This window comes from Nicotiana attenuata, chromosome 3 (assembly GCF_001879085.1).
Source record: "Nicotiana attenuata strain UT chromosome 3, NIATTr2, whole genome shotgun sequence".
Taxonomy (NCBI): Eukaryota; Viridiplantae; Streptophyta; class Magnoliopsida; order Solanales; family Solanaceae; genus Nicotiana; species Nicotiana attenuata.
Window position 1 is genome coordinate 3746913 of NC_031991.1, and position 24960 is coordinate 3771872.

The window sequence follows — 24960 nt, forward strand, 5'->3', positions numbered from 1 at the left end:
TGAGGGCATCCTCGGGTATGTAACCCCGAGTTCGCTTTTCTCTGGTGATTGATAATTTTGTTTTTCTGATCGTGGGCTCCTGTGGTTCGTCGATGCCTCCCAAGATCATGTGGATGACATGTTGTGGCTTATTTGTTTCGCTCTTTTTTGTCGCCTCTCTTTCCCGGAACTGATTTTTGGCTCGGTCGCTTAGGAATTCTCGGAGGTGACCTTTATTGAGTAGTCGGTCTACTTCTTCTCGCAGCTGGTAGCAATCCTCGGTCCTGTGGCCGTGCGTGTTGGGAAATTCACACACTAAGTTATGATTCCTTAGCAAAGAGTCTGATTGTACAGGCCTGGGTCACCTGGCGTCTCTGATTTTACTGATGGCGAACACGATGTCTGATACGTCGACGTTGAAGTTGTATTTTGAAAAGCGAGGTGCCTCCGTTGGTCCTGTGTGCCTATCTAATCCGGCTCTGTTGACGAGTCCCCAAGGATTATGTCCTTGATCCATCCTTCGGTCGTTGCGGGGTATGTTTCGCCTCGGGGCATTTCTCCTGTCTTCGGTGTATGGCTGGTATCTTTCTTTGTTTGGCCTCGGCTCCTTCGCCAAAAGCCTGCTTGGGTACACCAAGCCCGAGGGGGATCCTAATTGGTCGTCCTCAACCCTGATTTTTGACTGGTATCGGTTGTGAACGTCCGACCAGGTCACAGCGGGATATTCAATTAGATTCTGTTTCAACTGCTTCGAAGCCACCGAGCTTCGCTCATTCAGACCTTAAGTGAAGGACTGTACTGCCCAGTCGTCGGAGACTGGTGGTAGTTCCATTCGTTCCATTTGAAAGTGGGATACGCACTCTCGCAGCATCTCATTCTCCCTCTGCTTAATTTTGAAGACGTCGGATTTCCTTGTTGCTACTTTGATGGCACCAGCATGTGCCTTAATGAAAGAATCCACCAGCATGGCAGATGAATCTATCGAGTTTGGGGCCAGGTTGTGATACCACATCATTGCCCCTTTAGAAAGTGTTTCCCCGAACTTCTTCAGCAGGACGGACTCAATCTCATCGTCCCTCAGGTCGTTGCCTTTTACTGCACAGGTGTAAGCAGTAACATGCTCGTTGGGGTTTGAGGTTCCGTTATACTTCGGAAGGTCAGGCATTCTGAACTTCTTTGGAATGGGTTTCGGGGCCGCCTCCTGTGGGAACATCTTTTGTACGAACTGCTTTCAATCCACACCTTATAAGATCGGGGGTGCGTCCGGAATTTGGTCGACCCTGGAGTTGTATGTCTCAACCTTCTTATCGTTGGCCTCTATCTTCTTCTCGCCTGATTGATCCTCCTCATGAGGTCCTCGAGCATCTTTACGATGGAGGGGTCGGCTGTCGACCCGTTGTTGCTTGATCTCTCTGGTGCCTGCTCGCCTGGGGGAGCCGTCCCCGGTGCTACTGTGCTAGGAGTCTTCTGGTGACTTTGCAGCTGAGCAATAGCCAGTTGTTGTGCCTACAACATTTCAGAAATAATGTGAAGGCTAACCTCCCGTTCTTCCCTAGCTGGGATTTGCTGAGCTCACGATCCTGTTAGTGTGGGAGCTTATACCGACGTGTTGGGCATTGCGCAAGACCGCATCCACGGGAATTGGCTCTGGCACGTTCTCAAGGTTTCGTGGTGGTACACCGGCACCTGGAGCATCCACACCATTTTCTCCGTGGTTCTCAAGATTGTTGTTTACCGAATTGGACATTTTGACCTGAAATCAAAGATCTTGGGCAAGAAAAAATGTGACAGATAACTTGCGTTGTGTAGTGAAACTAGCAACAAAATAATCACTATTATTTTTAGCCCTACGGTGGGCGCCAAACTGTTTACCGTGAAAATGGTAATAACAATTAAATTTGATTGTGTGAGGTTCTAAAAATACGTGATCTATTTTTGTGCTAGTTGTTAAGCAGTTGATGCTATGTGAAAGACTTAGAAACGAGATTAGAGCTTGAGAACAAGGTAATAATCAAACCGAATGATTAATAGTCGGAGCCTCGAACTGGCTTATTCGAGGACCTCGGGGTTGAATCTGAAGCTCGACTGGGAGCTATTGGGGGTAATCGATGGATGACTAACAATTGTAATGAGACCAATGACGGCTCTTTATGGCCAATAATAAGCAATAAATGAAGAGCAGTAAATAGAACGCAATAAATGTAAGCAATAAATGAAACAATAAACTCAAGAGAATATGTTAGAGAGCAGAGAAAATATTCGTGTGTTTTTAGTATTGAGCATCAGATTTTTACAAAATGACAATGATCCCCTTTATATATGAAGAGGGATCCCAACAGAGTACAAGATGCATTAATTACAAAGATATGGGGTAGGTATAGCCACCTAATGCCTTGATTCGTTTTCAGACTAGTCCACTAGGTTTTGTCAGCTCTAGTCACGTGCCTTGGGAACTCTACCTTGAGTCGCCGAGACCAGTGATTCACATTGTCCAAGGGCCGGTCGTTACTCATAACGTCTCGAAGCCGAACTGTCTCGAAATCAACCGTCGAGGATTCTCGGAGTTGAACACTGAAAGCCCTCGAGATGTCGTGATGCTCGTGAAATCGGGCCATCGATTTCTACCGTATAAAGATAGATATTTCCATGAAATGATAACTTCAACTCGAATGCATAACATAAACTCAACAATAAAAAAAAGGATAATATGTATTAGAAACTACGACTATATGCATGAGAATAACTCAACAATGGATGAGATAGCATGTAATAACAATTACTACTAAATGCATATGAGACTAACCTCAGCAATGAAAAGTGGAACTTGTAATAATAACTTCAATTAAAGCATATAAGGATAAACTTGACAATGAAAGATAGAAAAAATAATAACAAATTCACTTAAATGCTTATAAGCAAACTAAGAGTCTAAACCAGTAAACTTTCACATATAAGCCGGTGTACACACTTGTCAACTCTTGTACACGTCTTCGACATAATTCAAATAGTACAATTAAATCCAATCCTAATGGGAAGTTCCCTACACAAAAGTTAGACAAGATATTTACCTCAATTAGGCCAAATCAACACTCAAAAATGGCTTTTCCCTTAAACATTGCCTCCGCACGGCTCAAATCTAACTAAAACTGACTTAATATCATCAAACAATGCGAGAGAACCCAATTTTGATTAATAAATCTAAGATCCTTATAAAATTTCCAAAAAGTCAATAAAAGTCAACCCCGGGCTTGCCCGATTAAAACTCGAGTCCAAGGATAGATCTTCACTACCCATGACCCCACGAGTCCATATATATGTTTTGTTTTCAAATATGAGTTCAATTCGACTCTCAAATCTCGAATTTTCATTTCTTAAAACATATAAAAAAAATTCCCCAAATTTTCTCTTCAAATTCCATGGATTGGAGGCTAAATCTCACAAATAATCATGTAATAAAATTGAAAATTGATCAAAATCACTTACCCAATAGTTGTATCAGAAAATACCTCCTCAAAATGTCCTCCTACATAGTCTAGGGTTCTAAAATATGAAAATGGAGCTAAGTACCGTTTTTCAAGCCCTTTTATTCAGGTGCATTAGTCGCAATTGCGACCTAGGGTTTGCAAATGCGGCATCTGACAAGCCCAGGGCACAGAACAGTTGCCTAGATGGCAAGGAAAGTATTAAAATATTCATAACAGCTATGGTTTATGATACTGATAAGCACATCAGCCAACATTCGAGGACGAATGTTCCAACGGGAGGGGGGGGGGGTATAATGTTACACCCCATGTTTTCGTACGTAAAAGTGCGTTGTAAGTAAACTAATGTAAGACCAAAAAAATGAGATCATCTTTGGAAGTATAAAAAGTAAGTTATCATGTTCAGATGTTACATATATTGAAGAATATGAACAACAAGTACAAAGAGGGTTGGAAGGTTTATAAGCTAAGGAATTGAAGAAAATAAGTTTCGTCGAAAGTCGAAAAGTTAGAATGTTATAACATGTATTTTTGGGGTTAGACTAGGGTTCTAAAAATTATAAAGAAATTATGTTATAAGTTATTTGACTCGTACTATAGTCGTGTGTTATGTTTCGAGGTCGAGCGAGTTGTGGAACAAAAGTTGAAAAAGGTCATCACAAGTCTCATTCATAAATGTGTAGAAAATTAGGTGAAATGTAGCTGATCTTTTCTAACAATACACTTGGAATTAGGGGATTATCTACCTACCAAATTTAAGATATATAAGTCTATTTTCTAATTCATTAAACCGTTTATCAATATGACATCGGAGTAGAAAGATATATGCGTTTTCGCGAGACTGTGCAGACTGCTAGGTGAGAAGTAGGTGTGTCACCTACTTGCTTAAATGAGAGTCCAAAAAGGGGCTATTTTGGGTCGTCCAAAGAGACCATTTAAGAGCTTATCTCCTGAATATAACACTCAATTATATAACACAATAACCAAACCTAAACCCCTGCAAACATCCTCCCAAAAATTGCCCACAAATCCTAATTGATTTTTTCTCGTTTTCAAGTTCTAGTTGGAGGTAAAACCTATAGTTTGAAGAACCAAGATAGGAGCTGAGTTATTCAACAAATAAGGTAAATTTTCTGCTCTCTTTCATCCATTTTTTCTGCTGGAGAAACACCACATAAATGCAGGGTTGAGGGTTGGTCGTTCGTCGTAACATTTTCGGGTTTTTGACACTACTACGGTGGTCATTTTGTGTATGAAGAGATTGGGGTGTGTTGGGCTGTTTTGTAGTATTTTATGGTGTATATAAGGTTGGAAAATAATGTATATATGTTGATATTGCTGGTTCTTGTGTTGTTGGTGTTATCTTGAATTTGGAGGAAGTAAGGATTATATGGGAAATGCTGCCCGTTTTTATACAAAATAAGCTTGTTGTTCGTTGTGCGATAGTTGTACCTTTAGTAACTTAATGATTGTATTATTATTGTTATTGTATATTAAAGTGCGAAGAGGCGAGTTCAACTTGGTTATTGGAAGTGATAAGGTATGTTAAGGCTAAACCCTTCCTTCATTTTGGCATGATCTCGTAACTACATGTGTTTGATAACAAGGCATAAAGAGAAGTTCATACTCCCTAATTTATATACATTATCCTAGTCTCATAAGTTACAGTATTCTCCCTTATCGGGACTATATATTCAATGGAGTATTGTCTTTTTCCAGTCAAGAGAGCATAAGGTCTATATATATACAGTATTACAGTATTTTCACCATCATCGAGCTATAATTGGTGGGCAGGCCCCTATTGGGAAACCTTTGATAAAATAGTAAGTTATACACCGAGCCTACTATGGTTTAGCGCCTATGAGCAAGCTGAGAATGGCCGATATATAGAGTCTAGTATGGCCGAGCGCCTATGAGCAAGCCTACTACGGCTGAGCACTTACATATACCGAGCCTTATAAAGCCGGATAACTATTTTACATACTATATTGGGAGATATAAGTTAGTATCAGTAGGTAAGCATATTTTCAAATTATATTATATTTGAATCCCAAGTACTTTGAGTTATTATAGTATTAGTTCAGTTTCAGCTTTCAGTTATTCTGTTGCCTAACATACTCGGTACATTATTTCGTATTGAAGTCCCTTTCGATGGGGACACTGCATTTCATGCCTGCAGGTCCTGATTGACAATTTGACAGACCCTCCCAGCAGACAGAGTCAAACATCAACTTGGTTGGTAAGCTTCACTCCTTCTGAGTTACCAGGTCTAGACCTTGGAGTCCATTTTATATATACAGGTTTGATGGTTAGGTCGAGGCCCTGTCCCAACCATGGTACTGTTCAGTTATCTCTAGAGGCTTGTAGACGAGTCCTGTATATTTTGTATATCAGTAAATTTCTATGGCGGTTTTATCGGCCTGCACAGTTATACATATCAGCTTTTGGGTATGTTTACCCCACAGATGAGAGAGACATTATTTTCAGACAATTTAGAATATGGCCGCATCGGCGTAAGTTGAGGGTTACCCTCCAGATTTTAGAGTTACAGAGTGGTACGCTCGGGCCGAGTATGGCACCATGTGTCGGCCACGCCTCTTTAGGTTTGGGGCGTGACAACTATTGTCGCTTCGTGGAGCGTTTCTTGTCCATTGCAGCACCTTTGATTAGGTTTACCCAGAAGGGTTCTCCATTCATGTGGTTGGATGAGTGTGGGGAGAGCTTTCAGAAGATCAAGACTGCCTTCACCACAACTCCAGTTCTAGTTTTGCCTTCGGCGTCGAGTTCTTATATAGTGTATTGTGATGCTTCTTTAATTGGTATTGGGTGTGTCTTAATTCAGGAGGGTAGAGTGATTTTTTATGCTTCGCGCCAATTGAAGCCTCATGAGAAGCACTACCCTGTTCATGATTTGGAGTTGTTAACCATCGTTCGTGAATTGAAGATTTGGAGGCATTATCTATATGGTGTGTCTTGTGAGGTATTTATAGATCATTAGAGTCTCCAACACTTGTTCAAACGAAAGGATCTAAATTTAAGGTAGCGGGGATGGTTGGAGCTGCTAACAGACTATGATATTTCCATTCTGTATCATCCCGGGAAGGCCAATGTTGTGGCTCATGCCTTGAGTAGAAAGGCTGTGAGTATGGGTAGCCTTGCATTTATTCCTGTTGGTGATAGAGCACTTGCATCATATGTTCAGACCTTGGCCAATCAGTTCGTGAGGTTAGATATTTCGGAGCCTAGTTGGGTTCTAGCTAGTGTGGTTTCTCGATCTTCCTTATGTGATCGCATTAGATAGCATCAGTACGATGACCCCCATATACTTGTTCTTAAGGATATAGTTCAACACGGTGATGCCAAGGAGGTTACTATTAGGGATGATGGGGTGTTGCGAATGCAGGGCCGGATTTGTGTGCCCAATGTAGATGGGCTACGTGAGTTGATTCTTGAGGAGGCTTATACTTTGCGGTACTCCATTCATCAAGGTGCTGCAAAGATGTATCAGGACTTAAGGAAACACTATTGCTGGAGGAGGAAAAAGAAGGATATAGTGGGGTTTGTAGCTCGGTGCCTGAATTGTCAGCAGGTGAAGTACGAGCATCAAAGACCGGGCGGATTGTTTCAGAGGCTTGAGAATCCGGAATGGAAATAGGAGCGTATCACCATGGACTTTCTAGTTGGGCTCTGATAAGTTGGTATTTTACCAACTTATCTCATCTTTAAGCTTAGATTTGTGCTATGTTTCATTGAAAAAATCGTGTGTTTAATCTCGTTTACTTCTATTTTATAGGCTTTATGTAATTTAGAAGTGATCATGCAGAAACCAAGTGAAAACGAGTCAAAAAGAAGTTGAAAAGAAGAAAATCTGGAACATGGCCTCAGATGTCGCAATTGCGACATAAATGTGGGAAATGGGAAGATAGCAGAAATGGCAAATGCAAAGTCAACCTAGTCAAGCAGTGTTCGTAAATGCGAAAATAGGGTCACAAATGTGAAGTCAAACAGGACAGTCAACCTTCGCAAATGCGAAGTCTTCATTGCAAATGCGATAGTCAACAGGAAAGTCATAGTTAGCAAATGCGAAGATAGCTTCGCAAATGCGAAGATCGCGCTTCAGTTCTGGGTACTTCTGTAATTTCTCATTTTTTGCTCCCAAACCCTTTAGTACACGACCTAGCTTACTGGAAACAGATCTTTGGCTTAATTTTCAGTCTTTGGACTAGAGAAGACAAGTTTGGAAGCTAGGGTTCTTGCACACACACTTGGGTCTTGAAGATTTGAAGCTTTTGGTTGAGAATTTCTTGCCCATTTATGTTCATTTCTTCATTTCCTTGCTTTGTATTGTGTATCTAAGTGTGTAGTGTTTTTTCCAACATTTGAATCTTGTTTATGGAAATATTCATATTTAAAGTGTGGATTAAATATCTTGTTGTGCTTATGTATTGAACGATTTTTATTTAATGAAGTGAGTTATTGTTTCTTTAATTATACTTGTTTTTTGATATTTCTAAAGGGATTATCTAACCCTAGGACTTGTACATTTACTTCGAATTAATTTTTGGAAAAATAATTTGGGGTTGGAAAAGATTAATTAACAAGAACTTGAGGCTTTAACCCTCACTTTATAGATTCTACCTAGAGATAGGATTGAACTACTTGTAGCCATATTTGAGTGTGCTTAGTATCTTAATTGTTTTAGGGATAATTCAATTAGGAAGTCTTGTTAGTCTTTGGAAGAAGCTAATATAGAATTATTACCTGAGGCTAATTAACATAAACTCGCTCTTATTTGTAAAATCGTGAAATACATTGGATCGTTACTTGAGTGTATTTTTCCTTGTATCCATGCTTGTAGCCATTGATCATTTTACTCGCTTTCTAGGTTAGTTTTTATTATCGCATTTAGCTATAAATATTTTCTCAAAACTTTCTAAGTGTTTGGCTTAGCATAATAAGTGATAATTGTCTTACACGCCTAATCGCCTACATATTGTTCTCTATGGGATTCGACCCTGACTCATAGTTGGGTATAATGCATTGCATGCCACCATGTCCATTTACTTTTTAATAGTGGATTTGGACGTCATCAAAAATTGGCGTCGTTGCCAGGGAACAACTTGGCGTATTTAGGTTGTTTGAGAAGTAAGCTTACGTGCTTTGGTCCAGACTTGTGAATATTTGTGTAATTATTTTTCTTATCTTTGTTTATTTTTTCTTGATTGTTTCTTTTTTATTTTCGTAGTTTTGAAATATGGCATCGCATAGTGAAAATTGGTCGGATGGTAGTTGTTCATACTTTGAAGACCCTTGTCATTATATGGAGGACCACACTCGTGGCAAAATTATTTAAATTCTCTCGGGGGCAGATGTTGCGCACTATCTCAAATCCATGAGTGGAGTATTTGTGATAAGTGTGGTCATCCAAATGGTTATTGGAATTATTGTGCTTATTTGTCCTTCCCTTCCACGAACCCCCGCTATGACGACTCTACTTTTTGTGAAGACAAGTATAGGGATATGGAAGTGGAAAAGTTGAGCATGGTCAAAATGGAGAGTTTAAGCTCATGATAGAATGCCTACTTAAAGGAGGAAACAAAGGGCAAAATGCCTTGGAGGAGCTTTTGGAAAATAGTCTCCAAAATGATTTGGCGCTTGAAAGGCTGAACTTACAAATGGGAGAAATGCTTGAAGCTTTAGAGGTCCGAAAAGCCTCGGAAGTGAATGATAGACAAGAACCTTCCTTAGAGGTTGAAGCCAAAATCCTTCTTTGGAACTTGATCAAATCAAGAAAAGCTCTGAAATGCTCAAAATGAGAAGATGGTACTCATATTGGAGGCCATTCTTGAAAATGAGGAGAAGCACAACTTTGCACTCGAGGACTTGAAACAAGTATTGACTCAAAATGATAAGAATATCTGCACGTTGGAAGATCAAATGAAAATATTTGTTGAGGCTCGCTGTGGCCACCAACTTGAGAGTGTGGAAAGATATCAAGAAGAGTCCAACTTCGAGGAAGAAAGTGAGCTTTATTTTGAGGAATCAAGAATTGAACATCCGCCAACCGACTTCATACTTGTTGGTGATGCCAAGAAAAATACGGAATTAGATTCAACCGATGTAGTTGAAAACATGGTTGAATTTGACTCTAGTTCGAGGGACAAAGAGGATGTCAAAATCCGGAAAGAATTGAAATTTGAAGGCTGGATGTTACATTCCAAGCATTTTTCGACAATGGAATTGCATGGTGATATGGGAATTGAGTCGTGCTAATCCATATGGAAGTGAAAAGAAGAAAAACAAGAGCCATACATTTTACAATTTGAAGGCACAAGAATGCAAAATGACATTCCTCACATGAAAGCCAAGAAATGCAAAATGAAGAAATTAACGTGTGGCTTGATCCTCTACTCACCACCCCCACCACTCGTGGTCGCAAAATTGATTCCAAGTTAGGTGCCCAATTCATATCGTCCAAGTGACGAGAAAAGTGGTAAAGTTTATTCGCGTCGTGCCACGACGATAAATGCGGCTCTGGTGTGAGGCAACCCACCACTTTCAAAAAATTTAGTCGTTTTTGAAATTTGATTTTTTTGAATAGCTTAGTATATTATTTTTGACTAATCTGCCAAGTTTTAGAATTTTTATAGTTGATTTGAGCAGGTCGAAGTGGTTCGGACAGCCCAAACCAACAGTTGAACACAACTATAGTCCAGGCCTCAGTGTTCGCATTTGCGAACTTTGACCCATCGCAAAACCAAAGAAATGGTCGCATTTGTGACATCTGCTGGATTTTTGAAGTTTGCAATTGCGAAGAAGGAGTCACAAATACGACATCAGAGACCTTTAACGGGTAACTCTGTTTCATTTTGAACAAAAGTTAGAAAAATTGGGGCTTTAAAAAAACAACCTTCATCTTCCTAACTCTCAAGTTCCACCATTTTCATTCCTAATTGCAAGCATCAAGGTATGAAGGCTTAATCTTTGTGCTCTTTATGTTCTATTGTATCATTATCTTCTTCTTCTCTCCTTTATTTCTCAACAGCTATGTTTCAAATGGGTTATTTTTCTTCTCTCAGAATTTTTTTTAAAAAAAATGCTCAAATCATGTGTTGATTTCTGGTGAGGTTGGTTGAAAGTGTGAGCTTCTTTTTTTTCTTGAAAAATGGGGAAGTCTGAGTACCCATGGCTTGGTTAAAATAGAAGTGATTTTATGTGCTTACTATGAGTTCGATGAAAGGCCCAAATGAGATTCTTGGTCGAATCATTGAAATTTCTTTGACTCATAGTTGGGTAAATTATATTGCATGCGATTGGGTCCATTTACTTTTTAGTAGTGAATTTGGACGTCATCAGGCTCCCACGGACTTCAAGGATGTTTGATGTTATTTGGGGGATTGTGGATCGAATGACCAAGTCCACACATTTCATTCTAGTTGGGACTACCTATTCTTCGGACCAGTGTCCATCATTTCAGATCGGGGCACATAGTTTACATCGCAGTTTTGGAGAGCAGTGCATCGAGAGTTAGGCACACGGGTTGAGTTGAGTATATCATTCCACCCTCAAACGGACGGACAATCCGAGCGCACTATTCAGATACTGGAAGATATGTTATGCGCTTGTGTCATGTATTCCGGGGGCTCTTGGGATCAGTTTCTGGTGCTTGTAGAGTTGCCTACAACAACAGCTACCAATCGAGCATTCAGATGGCTCCGTATGAGGCTTTGTATAGGAAGCGATGTCGGTCTCTGATGGGTTGGTTTGAGCTGGGGCAGGCTAGGTTAATGGGTACTGACTTGGTTCAGGATGCTTTGGACAAGGTTAAGTTGATTCAGGATCGGCTTTGCACGGAGCAGTCTAGACAGAATAGCTATGCTGATCGGAAGGTTCGTGATGTTGCTTACATGGTGGAAGAGAAGGTACTGCTCAGATTTTGACCCATGACGGGTGTGATGAGGTTCGGAAAGAAGGGCAAGTTGAGCCCTTGATATATTAGGCCTTTTGAGGTGCTTGAGAGGATTGGAGAGGTGGCTTACAAGCTCGCATTGCTGCCTAGTTTATCGAGTGTTCATCCAGTGTTTCATGTTTCCATGCTCTGGAAGTATATCGGTGATCCGTCTCATATTTTAGACATCAGCATAGTTCAGTTGGATGGTTATTTGACTTATGATGTGGAGCCGTTAGCCATTTTGGATCGGCAGGTTCGAAAGTTGAGGTAAAAGAACATAGCTTCAATGAAGGAGCAGTGGAGAGGTCAGCTAGTCGGGGAAGCTACTTGGGAGACCAAGCGTGACATGAAGAGCAGATATTCACACCTATTTGAGACTCCATGTATGATTCTAAATACGTTCGAGGACGATCATTTATTTAAGAAGGGAGGATATAACAACCCGGCCAGTCATTTTAAGTATAACAGCCCCATACCCCCATTTATTTCTTATTCTATGATCCTTTGTTGTTAGGTGACTTGCCGAGGTAGTTGGTTTGGCTCCGGGGATGTTTTGGAATGAATTGGGACACTTAGTCCCAAGGTTGGATGCCTAAGTTTAAAGAGCTGACTGGATGTTGACTTATGTGTAAATGGCTACGGAATAGAGTTTTGATGGTTCTGATAGCTCCGTATGGTGATTTTTGACTTAGGAGTGTGTCTGAATATTGATTATAGGTCCAGAGGTGATTTTTTCTTGAAACAGTGAAAGTCAAAAAATTAGAAGTTTGGAGAGTTAAAAGTTTGGCCGAGAGTTGGCTTTGTGGTTATCGGGCTTTGATTTTGGTTCCAGAAGTTTGAATAGGTCCGTTTATCAATTAGGACTTGTGTGCAAAATTTGAGGTTAATCAAAGTTGGTTTAGTATGTTTCGGCATTAGTTTTGAAAGTTAGAAGTTCATAAGTTCATTAGGCTTGAATCGATGTGCGATTCATTGTTTTAGTGTTGTTTGATGTGATTTAATGCTTCGATCGAGTTCGTATGATGTTTTAGGACTGGTTGGTATGTTTGGTTGAGGTCCCGGGTGTCACGACCCAAACCAATGGGCCGCGATGGGCACCTGGTACCTTACTCAACCGAGTACCAATGTAACGTATCTTTCATATCGTTCTATCATAGATAAATGAACCGGAGTAAAGCATGAGGGAATACAAACTTATACATATGAAGTACGGGCCTATAAGACCAAAATAATCACTCGTGTACTGAACATTGGCCGACAAGGCCATACAATCTTTTACGTACATGACATCTGTCTGCAAGCCTCTAAGAATACATAATATCACAAAGGTCGGGATAAGGTCAAGCCATACTAATCGATACCTGTACTAATCATACTGACCAAAGAAGCAACTACGGAGCAAATGGAATGCACCAACCCCTTCTGCTAAACTGATAGCCTACTTGGAGGACTCTCGACCTGTCTATCAAGACCTGCGGGCATGAAACGCAGCGTCCCCGGGCAAAAGGGACATCAACAACAACATGTACACGACGACAAGGTTGTGCTGCAAAGGATGACCAGCTATTTTTTGTTGGAGCCAAAGACCACTATTATTAATGTTAACCTGAATTTGTAGACATTCTTCAGAAAGCTGTATAAATTTTCTTCAGAAAGTTGTATAAATTTTTTAAGTCCTTTCCTTCCATTAAGTTGGTTTTTCATCAAATTTCTGTACTTATTAATGCAGAAGCATTACACCAAGGTATGAGGGCTAAGTGTTATAGAGAAAATAGCAATACCAATGAACAGTTTTGAACAATCATTTGGGAAATCATTTTTAGTTCAAAATGGAAAAATTTCCTATTATTAATATCTGCAGCACTTGTATTCTCGAGTTGTTATTTCTTTTTCTTTTTCGTTTTCCTGTGTATCATAAATATTTTGCTGCTTCTGTTATTGCTTCCTATATATAGTGCTGTCTGTGTTAAAGTAGGTGCTTCATTTTCTCTTGATGTGATCTGCTTTGGCCTTTTCTTGGTTTAAAGAATATTCATTTTGTGTTGTTGTGTATAGGATCAGTCTGCTTATGATATGTCAGTGTCAAACTGCTAAAACTTTAGTTTCCTAGGAAATCATACAGTTTATTCCATTACAAAAGATTTATCTAAAACTTAATTAAACTGCACTACTTCATGTTAGTATTGCGCGCGCTTCACTCCCATAGAAACAACTGCAATTTTCCAATACAAGGTGTCATTGACTGCAACGAGTTATATATGCGTACAACAGAGCTCCGTCATGTGTCAAAAATACAGATTTTCCTTCGGTCACCCCCTAAACACAAATTGAATGAGTAAAATAAACGAAACAAGCAAATGCTGGCATGATCTGTCTCTTCTTCAGTTTTTGCACTTGTCGTGTGATCCAAGTGTTTAAGAACCGCCATGGCGAAACAGAAGTACTGATCTATACAGAGCAGCAACATGCAGGAAACAGATGAACATGATAATCAGATCATCTAGTAAACCTATTATACCTAGAACCCCTGCAAAAAGGCAAACAGGAGTTTGTCATAAACTGAACAACACGGTTATGTTATCGGAGAGAAAAAAATTCAACCTTTACCTTCTGGGATAATGTCCACGGGGCTAAGGACGTATATTCCACTTAAAACAACCTGCAAATTAAAAACTTTTTAGACAATCTATGTAAGGCTGAGAGATGGGGAAAGGTTAACATTAACGACTTCCATCCCTCGGCATAGGATTCAATTCAACTAAGAACACAAACTTAATTTACTGGTTTTAGTTCTCCAAGTTGCTTAGGAGAATTGAATTCAAGCTGACTGCTGTGAAAAGCCCTCCATTCTAGTCTAACACCCAAGGGAGGATACAGGGAAAGGCACCCTAATTTTCAAAGGGTCCTTTAATGAGTAATGACTGTCGGCACGTGGTCAATATAAAGTTCAAAAAGTGCCAACTGTTCTTCTAGTATTCAATAAAGTGGCGATTTATGATTTTGTTGTCAAACTAGCATAGGAGAGATACATAAGTGGTTCCGACATCCCTCAGAACCTAATATAAACTAGTTCTGTAACCTCCAGATTCCTATTGCACATCATCTAGGAAGTCTGCACTCTTTAAAAGAGACAATTTGTGATTGACTATATTAAACATCCAAATTCAGCTAATCTAATGTGAACGAGACAACTTAAATCACATATAACTCATGGCTTGCACATCTATTTTTATTACACAACTCCCTCTATGTTCCCTCTAGTACCTAGATCATCATATTAAATGATGTGGCATGCAGACAACAGAGATGTTTGAAACCTACTTTCTGCAATAAATGCTTGCAATAGGAATGCAAACAAAATATCGCCTCACCCCCAGCGTACATCTATTGTCATACTCCAAATGATAATGTACTATAGTGCCTGCTGTACTTAGACCATGACAAAAATATAGTAACACGACAGAAGCATAGATCTTACTGTTAATGGAGAAGATTGAAAAGCTTTGAGTTGAATGAAAATAAATTGAGATTAAAGGAAAATGTTCTACATAGAAAGATATACCACCTCTCTAAAAGAAAAGGAAACAAAAACATAAAGAAGAACAATAGAAGAGAACTGGAATGGCGAAGTGGTAGTCGGTGCAATAGGGAAGAAAACTTAACTGCCAAATAGACACGTGCCCTGATGACAAATGGAAGAGATCTTTGAGGATCTGTCATATCTCGGAGCAATCTCCTGAGGAGAAAGGGAAGATCTTGCATTCTCTGTCAAAACAAAGACCATATATCATCTTTCAACTGAGGATCAACATTTGTGGTCAGTTTACATGTTATAAGCTGCACAAGGACTAATAATCAAATTCTTAACAGAAAGGTGAAACTACTTTGGCTATAGATGCATCAGGCTAGTTGTACATGGGGTGAAAAGTAGTACTTGAAAAATCGGAAACCTCTCAATGAAGCATGGTTCTCTTTCTCATAGATACAACGTCTTTCAGGAAGGGTGTACAGGGCATAGAGTTAGAATCCTAACAGGCCCTAATCCGTAGCACCCAGGTAAGTCAAAAAGTTAATGCTCGATCGATCTCCTCTGCTGGTGTCCATGAAGATGAGAATAGCGACCACTGCATTATTCTTCGAAGGAGACAAAGATGGCTATTCATTTAAGAGATAGCATTCCAAATTTGTCAAACAGACCTCAACAAACACAAATACAAAGCTGGAGCGGAACATAAACAAATCATTAGCCAAGTATACTAGCGGTCTGATACAGAGGCACTTCTATGCAATGTCTTTACAGCAGTCACACCTCAACAACTGTTTCCCAAATATAACCATAAGAAACAATTTTCCAACACCCAAATGGCCAAATGAGTGGTGTCTCAACTTTTCAAGGTGCAAGACAAACTCACCCTTACTGGAAACTAGTTTCCAACTCATACTCCCCCTAACTTTTCAGCCCATGCTTCCTCGAATTGTTCAAGAATATCAATCCAAGCAACAATTTTAGGTTGAGTGCACGATTTACAATAATTGAAGAAAATAATAAAATCCTCCCCACCTCATCCCAAAAAAATGACGGAAAAAAACAAAGAGAAAAAGGAAAAGTTGTTGCTAAAAGATTAGTTGCTGATAGAAAGTGTAGAAGAAAATCATGTCAAGAACAGGAAATGCAATGGTGACATGCCAATTACCTGGAAAAGGCTGCTGCTATGTTGGCCAAAATGTCGGTTATAGTGTTCAACTCTTCGTAAAACCTCAGGAACTTCAGGATCTCGGTGCAACCTTGATGCAGAATCACTAGGAACCAACAAGGTAATCGGACGGCGACATAATGGACACTTACATGCTTGAAGGGCAGATCCATGATCCCAAACTTGTAGAATGCAGTTAGCTTGAAAGGGAAGCCAAGGTTAGAATTTAGTACATGTACTCATACTTGTGAAGGAAAGTAGCAAACATCAGCACATACCCGCTGAAAACCTTTATATAGCACTAGTGCGTGAAATTCGATGCATTCTTAATTAAGTTTATCTTTAACATTAGCACAGAAGTCCTTTAAGTATCACTAATCCAATTAGTCGACAGCTATGATTATAAAAAGAAATGAAGTCCTTTAATAAGTATCACTAATCCAATTACTTGACAGCTATGATTATAACTAGAAAATACTGATTTCATTCCTCTTTTTTCTTTTTGACAGGAGAATCCTGGTAACAAGAGACATCAGAATACTTAAAACTTCTTCACACCTCACAGAGACATAATTCTTTACAAACTCTGATCAGCCACTGGAGTTCAATAATTCCTAAGGTCCTCAGTAGAGGTGAATAAAGAACATTCTTTTGAACGCGAGAGAGAGACTTTTGACAAAACAAAAGAGAAGAGGGGATTGTCAAAACCATTTCAGGCCAAGAAGCAAAAACTAGTGATCGGCTAACGTTTAGAAGCTTGATAATCATTTGTAGAAGTCTTTTTTAAGGAAGGAAAACATGAGATTCATTCTATGTTGCTCAAGTCAGATCCTTCAAAACCCCTGCCACACCACACCCATGACGACCCGACACAGATTTTGGTGTGGGTGCGTTTAAGTGTCCTAAATGTATAAACACTTACATCACATATCAAAAGTACACACACACACAAAAAAAAAAAAAAAAAAAAAAAATCATGTGTATGTATACGTATATTCAAACTGAAAAAGGATTTCTCACTCAAAACCAACAACAACAATCTGAGATTTTCCATAACTAAGGAGAAAAACTGCTTATATTCTCAATAAAAGCAAGTATATTACTCTCAATTTCTCACCTTTCCCCATTTTCCATTAAGACCAAAAAAGAAACCCTTTAACATGGTATATCTCAAATTGAAATTGAGTTTCTCAGCCAAAACCCATTAAAACAATCTGAATTTTTTTCCAAAACATGAATTACAAAAATCAGCAATATAAGCAAGTGGGTCACTCGCAATTTTATTTCCCCATTTTCCATCAAGAAAATAAAAAACTATGACACCAATATGTAAATTTTTCCATAATACAATACAAGAACTGCTTCATTTCCTAATATAAGCAAGTGGGTAACTCCCAAATTTTCACCATTCTCCATCTTCAACTCTAATTTCAGCAACATAATATCAAGTTATAAACACCAAATAAATAATAAAAGAGATTAAAACAAAAAAAACTCACCACAAAACCAATGGGAACAATTGGATTGACAAGGGACATGGAAATTGCCATGGCAAATTGAACAAACATCATTCTCTGGTGGACAATCCATTTTCCTTTTTTATACAATCACTTGCTTTTTTTCTCTTCCTCTTTCTTTATACAAATTATATGTATTTTTGTTGTGGGTATGATTAAGCATTCAAAAAATTTCAGTGGATCCAGTAGGTTTATTGTGATTGCCTTCAATGGTGTTTCGTCTTGAAACTTGGAATTTTAGCTCTATTTTTCTTAACTAACAAGAATTGATGAAGAAGGTCTGAAGAGAAACTTTTATTCGAAGTTTACCCCTTATTTTTCCGGAAATTTACACTTTGATCCCTTTGGTAATTTGGTTTAAGCTCAAAGCAAATCCTCCTTGTGCATATTTTTTCAATTCTTTTATGTACTATGTTAAAGCTTATTATTAGAATATTAGGTAATGTTTAAAAACAAATTACTGAAAATTAATTGAATTGTACTGATTAAAGAGAAATCAAGATAATTAAGACGGTAAAATAGTTTAATTCTAATTGTACATAATAGAGTAATCGAAAATTTGATATGGCATAAAATTAACAAAATTTATTGAACAAATCATTTACACCCAGATCAGTAAAATATGGGAAGGTTTAAGTTTATAGTATTACCTTCTATCAGTAATTTCCAAAATAAGTCGAAAGTCTTCATGTGTTGTAAATAACTTATTTACTAAATAATAATAGTACATATTATAAATAAATTAAACAATTTCAGAAAGAGTGATGTGTTTGCCAATATTAAAAAAGTTTAAAAAAAACAATAATAATGCTTTAATACAAAATAAATTAGAATTGATTATATGAATTCTCACTAATCAATAATTATGTGTAAACAAGAGAAGAAAAGAAAACAAGAAAGGTGACCGACGAAATAAGACAGGAGGAAAACCCCATATAATGTAACTCCTTTTGTTAGGAACCTAAACCTCAATCTATATATATATATATATATATATATATATATATATATATATATATTATGTAACTCGTGGTTAAGAAACCCACATCTAAACCTTTTCATTTAAATGCCAAAATAAAGAGTAATTTCTTATTTAATTGTGATTTTTGCTTAAAGGTTCAGTTAACTTTGTGTGACTTGTTGAACAAACTAGCCTCCTTTGAACATGTTTTTTTTTTTTAAATTTCTAATATATGAATTTATATTTGCATTGACACCAGTATATATCGCTTTTATCTATGCAATTTATTTCTACGATCTAAATCTTTTCATAAGTATCCATTTCAATCTTCCTATCACGTCTTTCTTATTGAAACATATAATTCTTTAGTCCTTAGTGAACTTTTAATGTAGATTTCTGTTAAATATATTGTTTGGTCGTGAATTTGATTGTTGGAAAAATTATCGTAAATTTAATTTATCTTAAATTTTGCATCAAAATTATTAGAAAAATAAGGGGTAAACATTGAGTTGAGCAAGTGACGACAGCTCAAGTCGTACTCTCTTCTCAATTCTTTAATAACTAGAATAAGTATTTTTCTATATAAGCACAAAAATTTTCTTTCTCATTTTTCGATAAGGGACAAAGCTCCGTTGGAGCTTTTTCAAACTTTTCATTTTTCCTCCAATTCCTTTCCCAATATTTCTCATTCACATCTTAATTCAAATTCCAACAATGAGATAAAAAAACAGCAACAACCAATTCATTTAACAGGATCTGGAGACTTAATCAAATAATATTTGGTTTATGAGAATACATTAATTTCAATTCCAACAATACATATTGTAACAGCATATATATGAATTTGTTTTATATCCAAAATTTAGGTCAACCGCAATGACTTCATATGCTTATTTTTGACAATTTATATGATTGCATATGCATCATCTTTTATGATGATGTGTTCAAACTTTCCAAAAATGGTGTTTTGATTCACATGCATTGGCCAAATTTTTTTTTTTTGGTTTCCCGCTCGGTGTCCGGTACCCGCATTGGAGCCCGACTATATTCGGATTTGCGCTGTGTAGGGCCCCATTTGGGGGAAAGCGTTCCCTACCAAGGATTTTTCCATACCCAGGGCTCGAACTCGAGACTTTTGATTAAGGAAGGAGCAGTCACATCCACTGCACTTGTCTTGGCCAAATTGAACTAAACATAAAGAACAAATGTGTCATAGACAATGAAACTTTTTCTATCTTAACCACCAAAATATTTCTGTAGGAGTAACAATTTATGGATGTATGATCTTTTTGTTTAATCAGCCTAATAGTCTCGTGTTAATGAATCTGTTTATCGCCGCCGAGTTTGGATAGAAAACGTCACTTTTTGTAAGGTTAAAAATAAGGATTAGTTACCTCCTATATAGCAAGCAAAGGTTGATACTTTATTTATTTTAATAAATACTCTTTTAAAAAAATTATATTCCATAACTACCTTTTAATTTTTTATAGCCAAATATCTATTCATGGTCACCTCATGCCCTTAAGCCATAAAATAAACTTTGTATTATTTTTCTCTCTCCACTCAAATTTCTCTTATCTCCTCAAATTTCTCGTATCCCCTACCCCATATCTATTCTTCCTCTCTCTCTCTCTCTCATCTTCTACCTTCATCTTATTTTTACAAAGCTTCTCAAAGATATATTTGTTTGTACAGTTTCGAATCTCATCTCTTTGCCATGGATTTGAACTGCAACATTTTGAAGTTTATGATAATGAAAACTCCGGTTGATTCCATTCCTCCGTTGAAAATCGCAATGTCATCATGTGAAGAAACAACATCAAGTTTAAGAGCAAAGGAATTTGGATCCTTGTGAAACATCAAGTTGAACATTGACACAGCGACCGAATCTTTTTCAGCGGTTTCCCACATGTATTCAGAAACTAGGATTTCAAACGAAATCCCCTCTATCTGCAAAATTTCTTAGTATTAACCAAGTACTTGTTATGTCACTAGAAGAGAGTCTCTAAATTAGGGTTGTTCTTGAACAAAAGACGCCGAAATTTGGGGATGAGCAACTTGAATTTTCTGTTAATATATTTCAATGTATCTCGCTGTATTTTCATGTATTTCATTGTATTCATTGTCTTTTTATTCATTGTATTTCAATGTATCTCGTTGTAGTCCATGTATTTCATTGGATTCACTGTCTCGTTGTATTCCATGAATGTATTCATATATTTTTTAATTAATATAATTTATGTATTCAGATGTATATATGTATTCAAATTGCTCTGATTTTGTTGTATTTATCGGCTGAGAAAAATATTCAGCATATTTTCTCTGAAGATTACTATGTTTTTGGGGTGTCTTTCGGTTGAGAATCTTTTTTATAACTGGAAATACAAATTTTGTGTGTTATAATTGAGTTTGTTGAGTTATATTAGGAGTCTATTATGTTAATTGATTCACTTTCCGTTTAAAAACAACTGAATAGACCATGAATTGCGCTATTTACGTTACTGTATTCACAAATACATATCGTGAATATAGTCGAATACAGTCGAATACAATAATATGTCTAGTTGTAATCCCCTGTTTCACGTCGTGAATACAGTCGAAAATAGTCAAATACAAAAATATGTCTAGCTGTAATCCCCTGTTTCACGCCTAGAAATGCTACTGTATTCATGAATACAGTAGCTTAAATACATCAAATACACTATAAAAATCCTGAAAACATAGCTATAGGAAGTAATATAGTAAATGGTAGATACAACTAGCTAATAACCACTAAAACATAGTGGTTTCTGAAAGTTTCTCTAAAAATAATGTGCATTTATTATTCCATATGTACTTTCTCCGATCCTTTCTATTTTCGGGTTTAATCAAAAACCTTTGTCTAAAATATTTTTCGTTCTAAGAAACTAAAAATACATATTCAATTGTTGATCAACTTTACACAACAATTACTTTAACTATGTAACAACAATTACACTAAGCAGTAACACTTTTCACACTATCAAAGCTTAACAAAAGACCAAGAACTAAATCTTTAGTCTGTTCTTTTTTAGAAATGTTAAAAGTATTAAAAAGTTCATACATATTTGTCATTGTTATAAAACAAGTAAAGTAACTAAACTGAAGACAAATATAGAGAGATTGATATATTATTCAACTTCAAACTGGCGTACATAATGAATTGAAAACTCCTCTATTTATATAAGAAAGGAAGCAGCTCCAAAGCTTTTCAGGAAGCAGCTACGAGGCTTTTCTTGAGCTGCTTGTAAGCTGTCTGCATGAGCTGCTCGCAACCTGCCTGTTTAATAAGAAGCTGTTGCAGATTATTTCATTGAGTTGCTTGCAACCTGCCCGCATCAGCTGCTGCAGATTATTTCATTGAGTTCTTGCAACCTGCCTGCATCAGCTGCTTGTAGATAAACTTCAATAGAGTACTAAATGAATAATCTTCTTCAGGAAGATTATCTATAGCGGAGTAATAAATGGACATCCATAATATAATATTTTCATAACACTCCCCCTTGTATGTTCATTAAAAGATAATGTGCCTCGTTAACACCTTACTAGGAAAAACCAAGTGGAAAAAATTCAAGTGAAGGAAAAAAGTACACATATTTAGTAATACGCATTTCTAGATGCCTCATTAAAAACCTTACAAGAAAAACTCCATGGGAAAAACTTAGTAAGGGAAAAATAGTACCGCGCGTATTTCACTCCCCCTGATGAAAACCTAGTTTCAAATATTTGAGTCTCCGCATTCCAATCTTGTATACCATCTTCTCAAAAGTTGAAGTTGGCAAAGATTTAGTGAACAAATCTGCCGGATTGTCACTTGAACGAATTTGTTGCATATCAGTGTCACCATTTTTCTGAAGATCATATGTGTAGAATAATTTTGGTGAAATGTGCTTCGTTCTACCTCCTTTTATAAATCCTCCCTTCAATTGGGCTATGCATGCAACATTGTCTTCGTATAAAATTGTGGATCTTTTATCACATTCCAAACCACATTTTTCTCGAATAAAATGAATTACTGATCTCAACCAGACACATTCCCTACTTGCTTCATGAATAGCTATTATCTCAGCATGATTTGAAGAAGTAGCAATAATAGATTGCTTTTTGGAGCACCATGATATGACGGTACCTCCACGTGTAAACACGTACCCGATTTGAGATCGAGATTTATGGGGATCGGATAAATAACTTGCATCTGCATAACCAACAAAATATGCACTACATCTGTTAGCATAAGACAAACCCATATCAAGAGTTCCCTTTATATATCGCAATATATGCTAAATCCCGTTCCAATATCTCCGTGTAGGAGAAGAGCTATATCTTGCTAGTAAATTAACAGAAAATGCTATGACAGGCCTTGTAGCATTAGCAAGATACATAAGTGCATCAATGGCACTGAGATAGGGTGTTTCAGGACCAAGGAGTTCCTCATTGTCTTCTGGAGGTCGGAACGGGTCCTTAATTCACTTCAAGTGATCGAACAATCATTGGTGTACTTAATGGGTGCGCTTTGTCCATGTAAAAGCATTTTAAGACCCTTTATGTATAGGCAGATTGATGGATAAATATCCCGTCTGCTAAATGTTCAATTTGCAGAGCAAGACAAAGTTTTATCTTTCCAAGATCTTTCATCTCAAATTCTTTTTTAAGATATTCAATTGCCTTTTGGTGCTTTTCTGGAATTCCAACAAGATTTATGTCATCAACATAAAGAGCAAGTATAACAAATTAGGATGTCATTTTTTTTATAAAAATACATGGACAAATAACATCATTTGTGTAACCTTCTTTCAGCAAATATTCACTAAGACGATTATATCACACGTGCCCGGATTGCTTTAAATAGTACAAAGATCTTTGTAATCTGATTGAATACATTTTCCGAGATTTTGAATTTGCTTCAGGCATTTTAAATTCCCTCAGGAATTTTCGTATAAATTTTATTATCAAGTGAACCGTACATATAAGCTGTAACTACATCCATTAGCTGTATTTCAAGCCTTTCATGTAGAGCTAAACTAATGAGATATCGAAATGTTATGGCATCCATAACAGGTGAATATGTTTCATCAAAATCGACTCCAGGTCGTTGTGAGAATCCTTGTGCGACAAGGCGAGCTTTGTATCTTTCAATTTCATTTTTATCATTTCTTTTTCGCACAAAAACTCATTTATGACCAACTAGTTTTATACCAGCAGGTGTTTGGACTATTGGTACAAATACTACTCTTTTAGCAAGTGCGTTCAATTCTGATTAAATTGTCTCTTGCCATTTTGGCCAATCAGATCTTTGCCGACATTCTTCGACAGATCGGGGTTCAAGATCCTCACTGTCTTGCATAATGTTGAGTGCAACATTATACGCAAAAATATTATCCACCATTATTTCAGATCGACTTAAATTAATCCCATCACCAGTAGAACTTATTAAAAGTTCCTCGCTCACTTGAGGTTCGGGTTCATTTATTTCTACAGGAATCTCAGAACTAATCAGATCTTGGGTTTCTTCAGGAGATCCTTTCATAATGTCATTTTGATCATTTGTCGATTTTCTTTTCCTAGGATTTCTATCCTTAGAACCCAAAGGCATACCACGTTTCAAGCGTGCTTTAGGTTCTCTAGCTCTCATGCTAGTAGATGGTCCTGTTGGGACATCAATTCGGATAGGCACATTCTCTGCAGGGATATGTGACTTAGTTATCCTTTTCAAATCAGTAAACGCGTGTGGCATTTGATTTGCTATATTCTGTAAATGGATGATCTTCTGTACCTCCTAATTACATATAGGGGTACGTGGATCAAAATGAGATAATGATGAAACTTTCCACACAATTTCTCTTTTGATTTCCTTTCTCTCCCCCTAATTGTGGAAAATTTATTTCATCAAATCGACAATCTGCAAATCGAGCAGTAAATAAATCTCCCGTCAATGGTTCAAGATACCGAATAATAGAGGGTGATTCAAACCCAACATATATTCTTAACCTTCTTTGGGAGCCCATCTTACTGCATTGTGGTGGTGCTACTGGCACATATACAGCACATCCAAAAATTCTTAGATGAGCAATATTTGGTTCGTCACCAAAAACTAATTGTGAAGGAGAATTATTATTATAATGTGTCGGTCTTGTCACACCTCCTTTTTATTTACTACACCCCCGGAAGGGGTATAATAGGAGTGTTTCCACTTAAAGGACAATCGGAACGGGATTTATTATTAAAATTCAAAGTCGCCACTTGGGAGATTAATGGTGTCCCAAGTCACCGGTTGAATCCCGAACCGAGGAAATTATGACTCTGTTAACAGTCAGCGAACCAGAAATCCGGGTAAGGAATTCTGTTAACCCGGGAGAAG

At 37.4% G+C, this 24960-nt stretch overlaps 1 protein-coding gene across 1 annotated transcript; it reads right to left on the reverse strand.

The window, feature by feature from the left end:
• On the reverse strand, positions 13588-17883 carry LOC109223215 (E3 ubiquitin-protein ligase RNF170-like). The gene is made up of 5 exons (XM_019387431.1): positions 17606-17883; positions 16107-16306; positions 15076-15177; positions 14020-14071; positions 13588-13939 (listed from the first exon to the last, which is right to left on the reverse strand). Exons 1-5 carry the CDS (start codon positions 17694-17696, stop codon positions 13827-13829), a joined length of 558 nt encoding a protein of 185 aa, XP_019242976.1. The 5' UTR covers positions 17697-17883; the 3' UTR covers positions 13588-13826.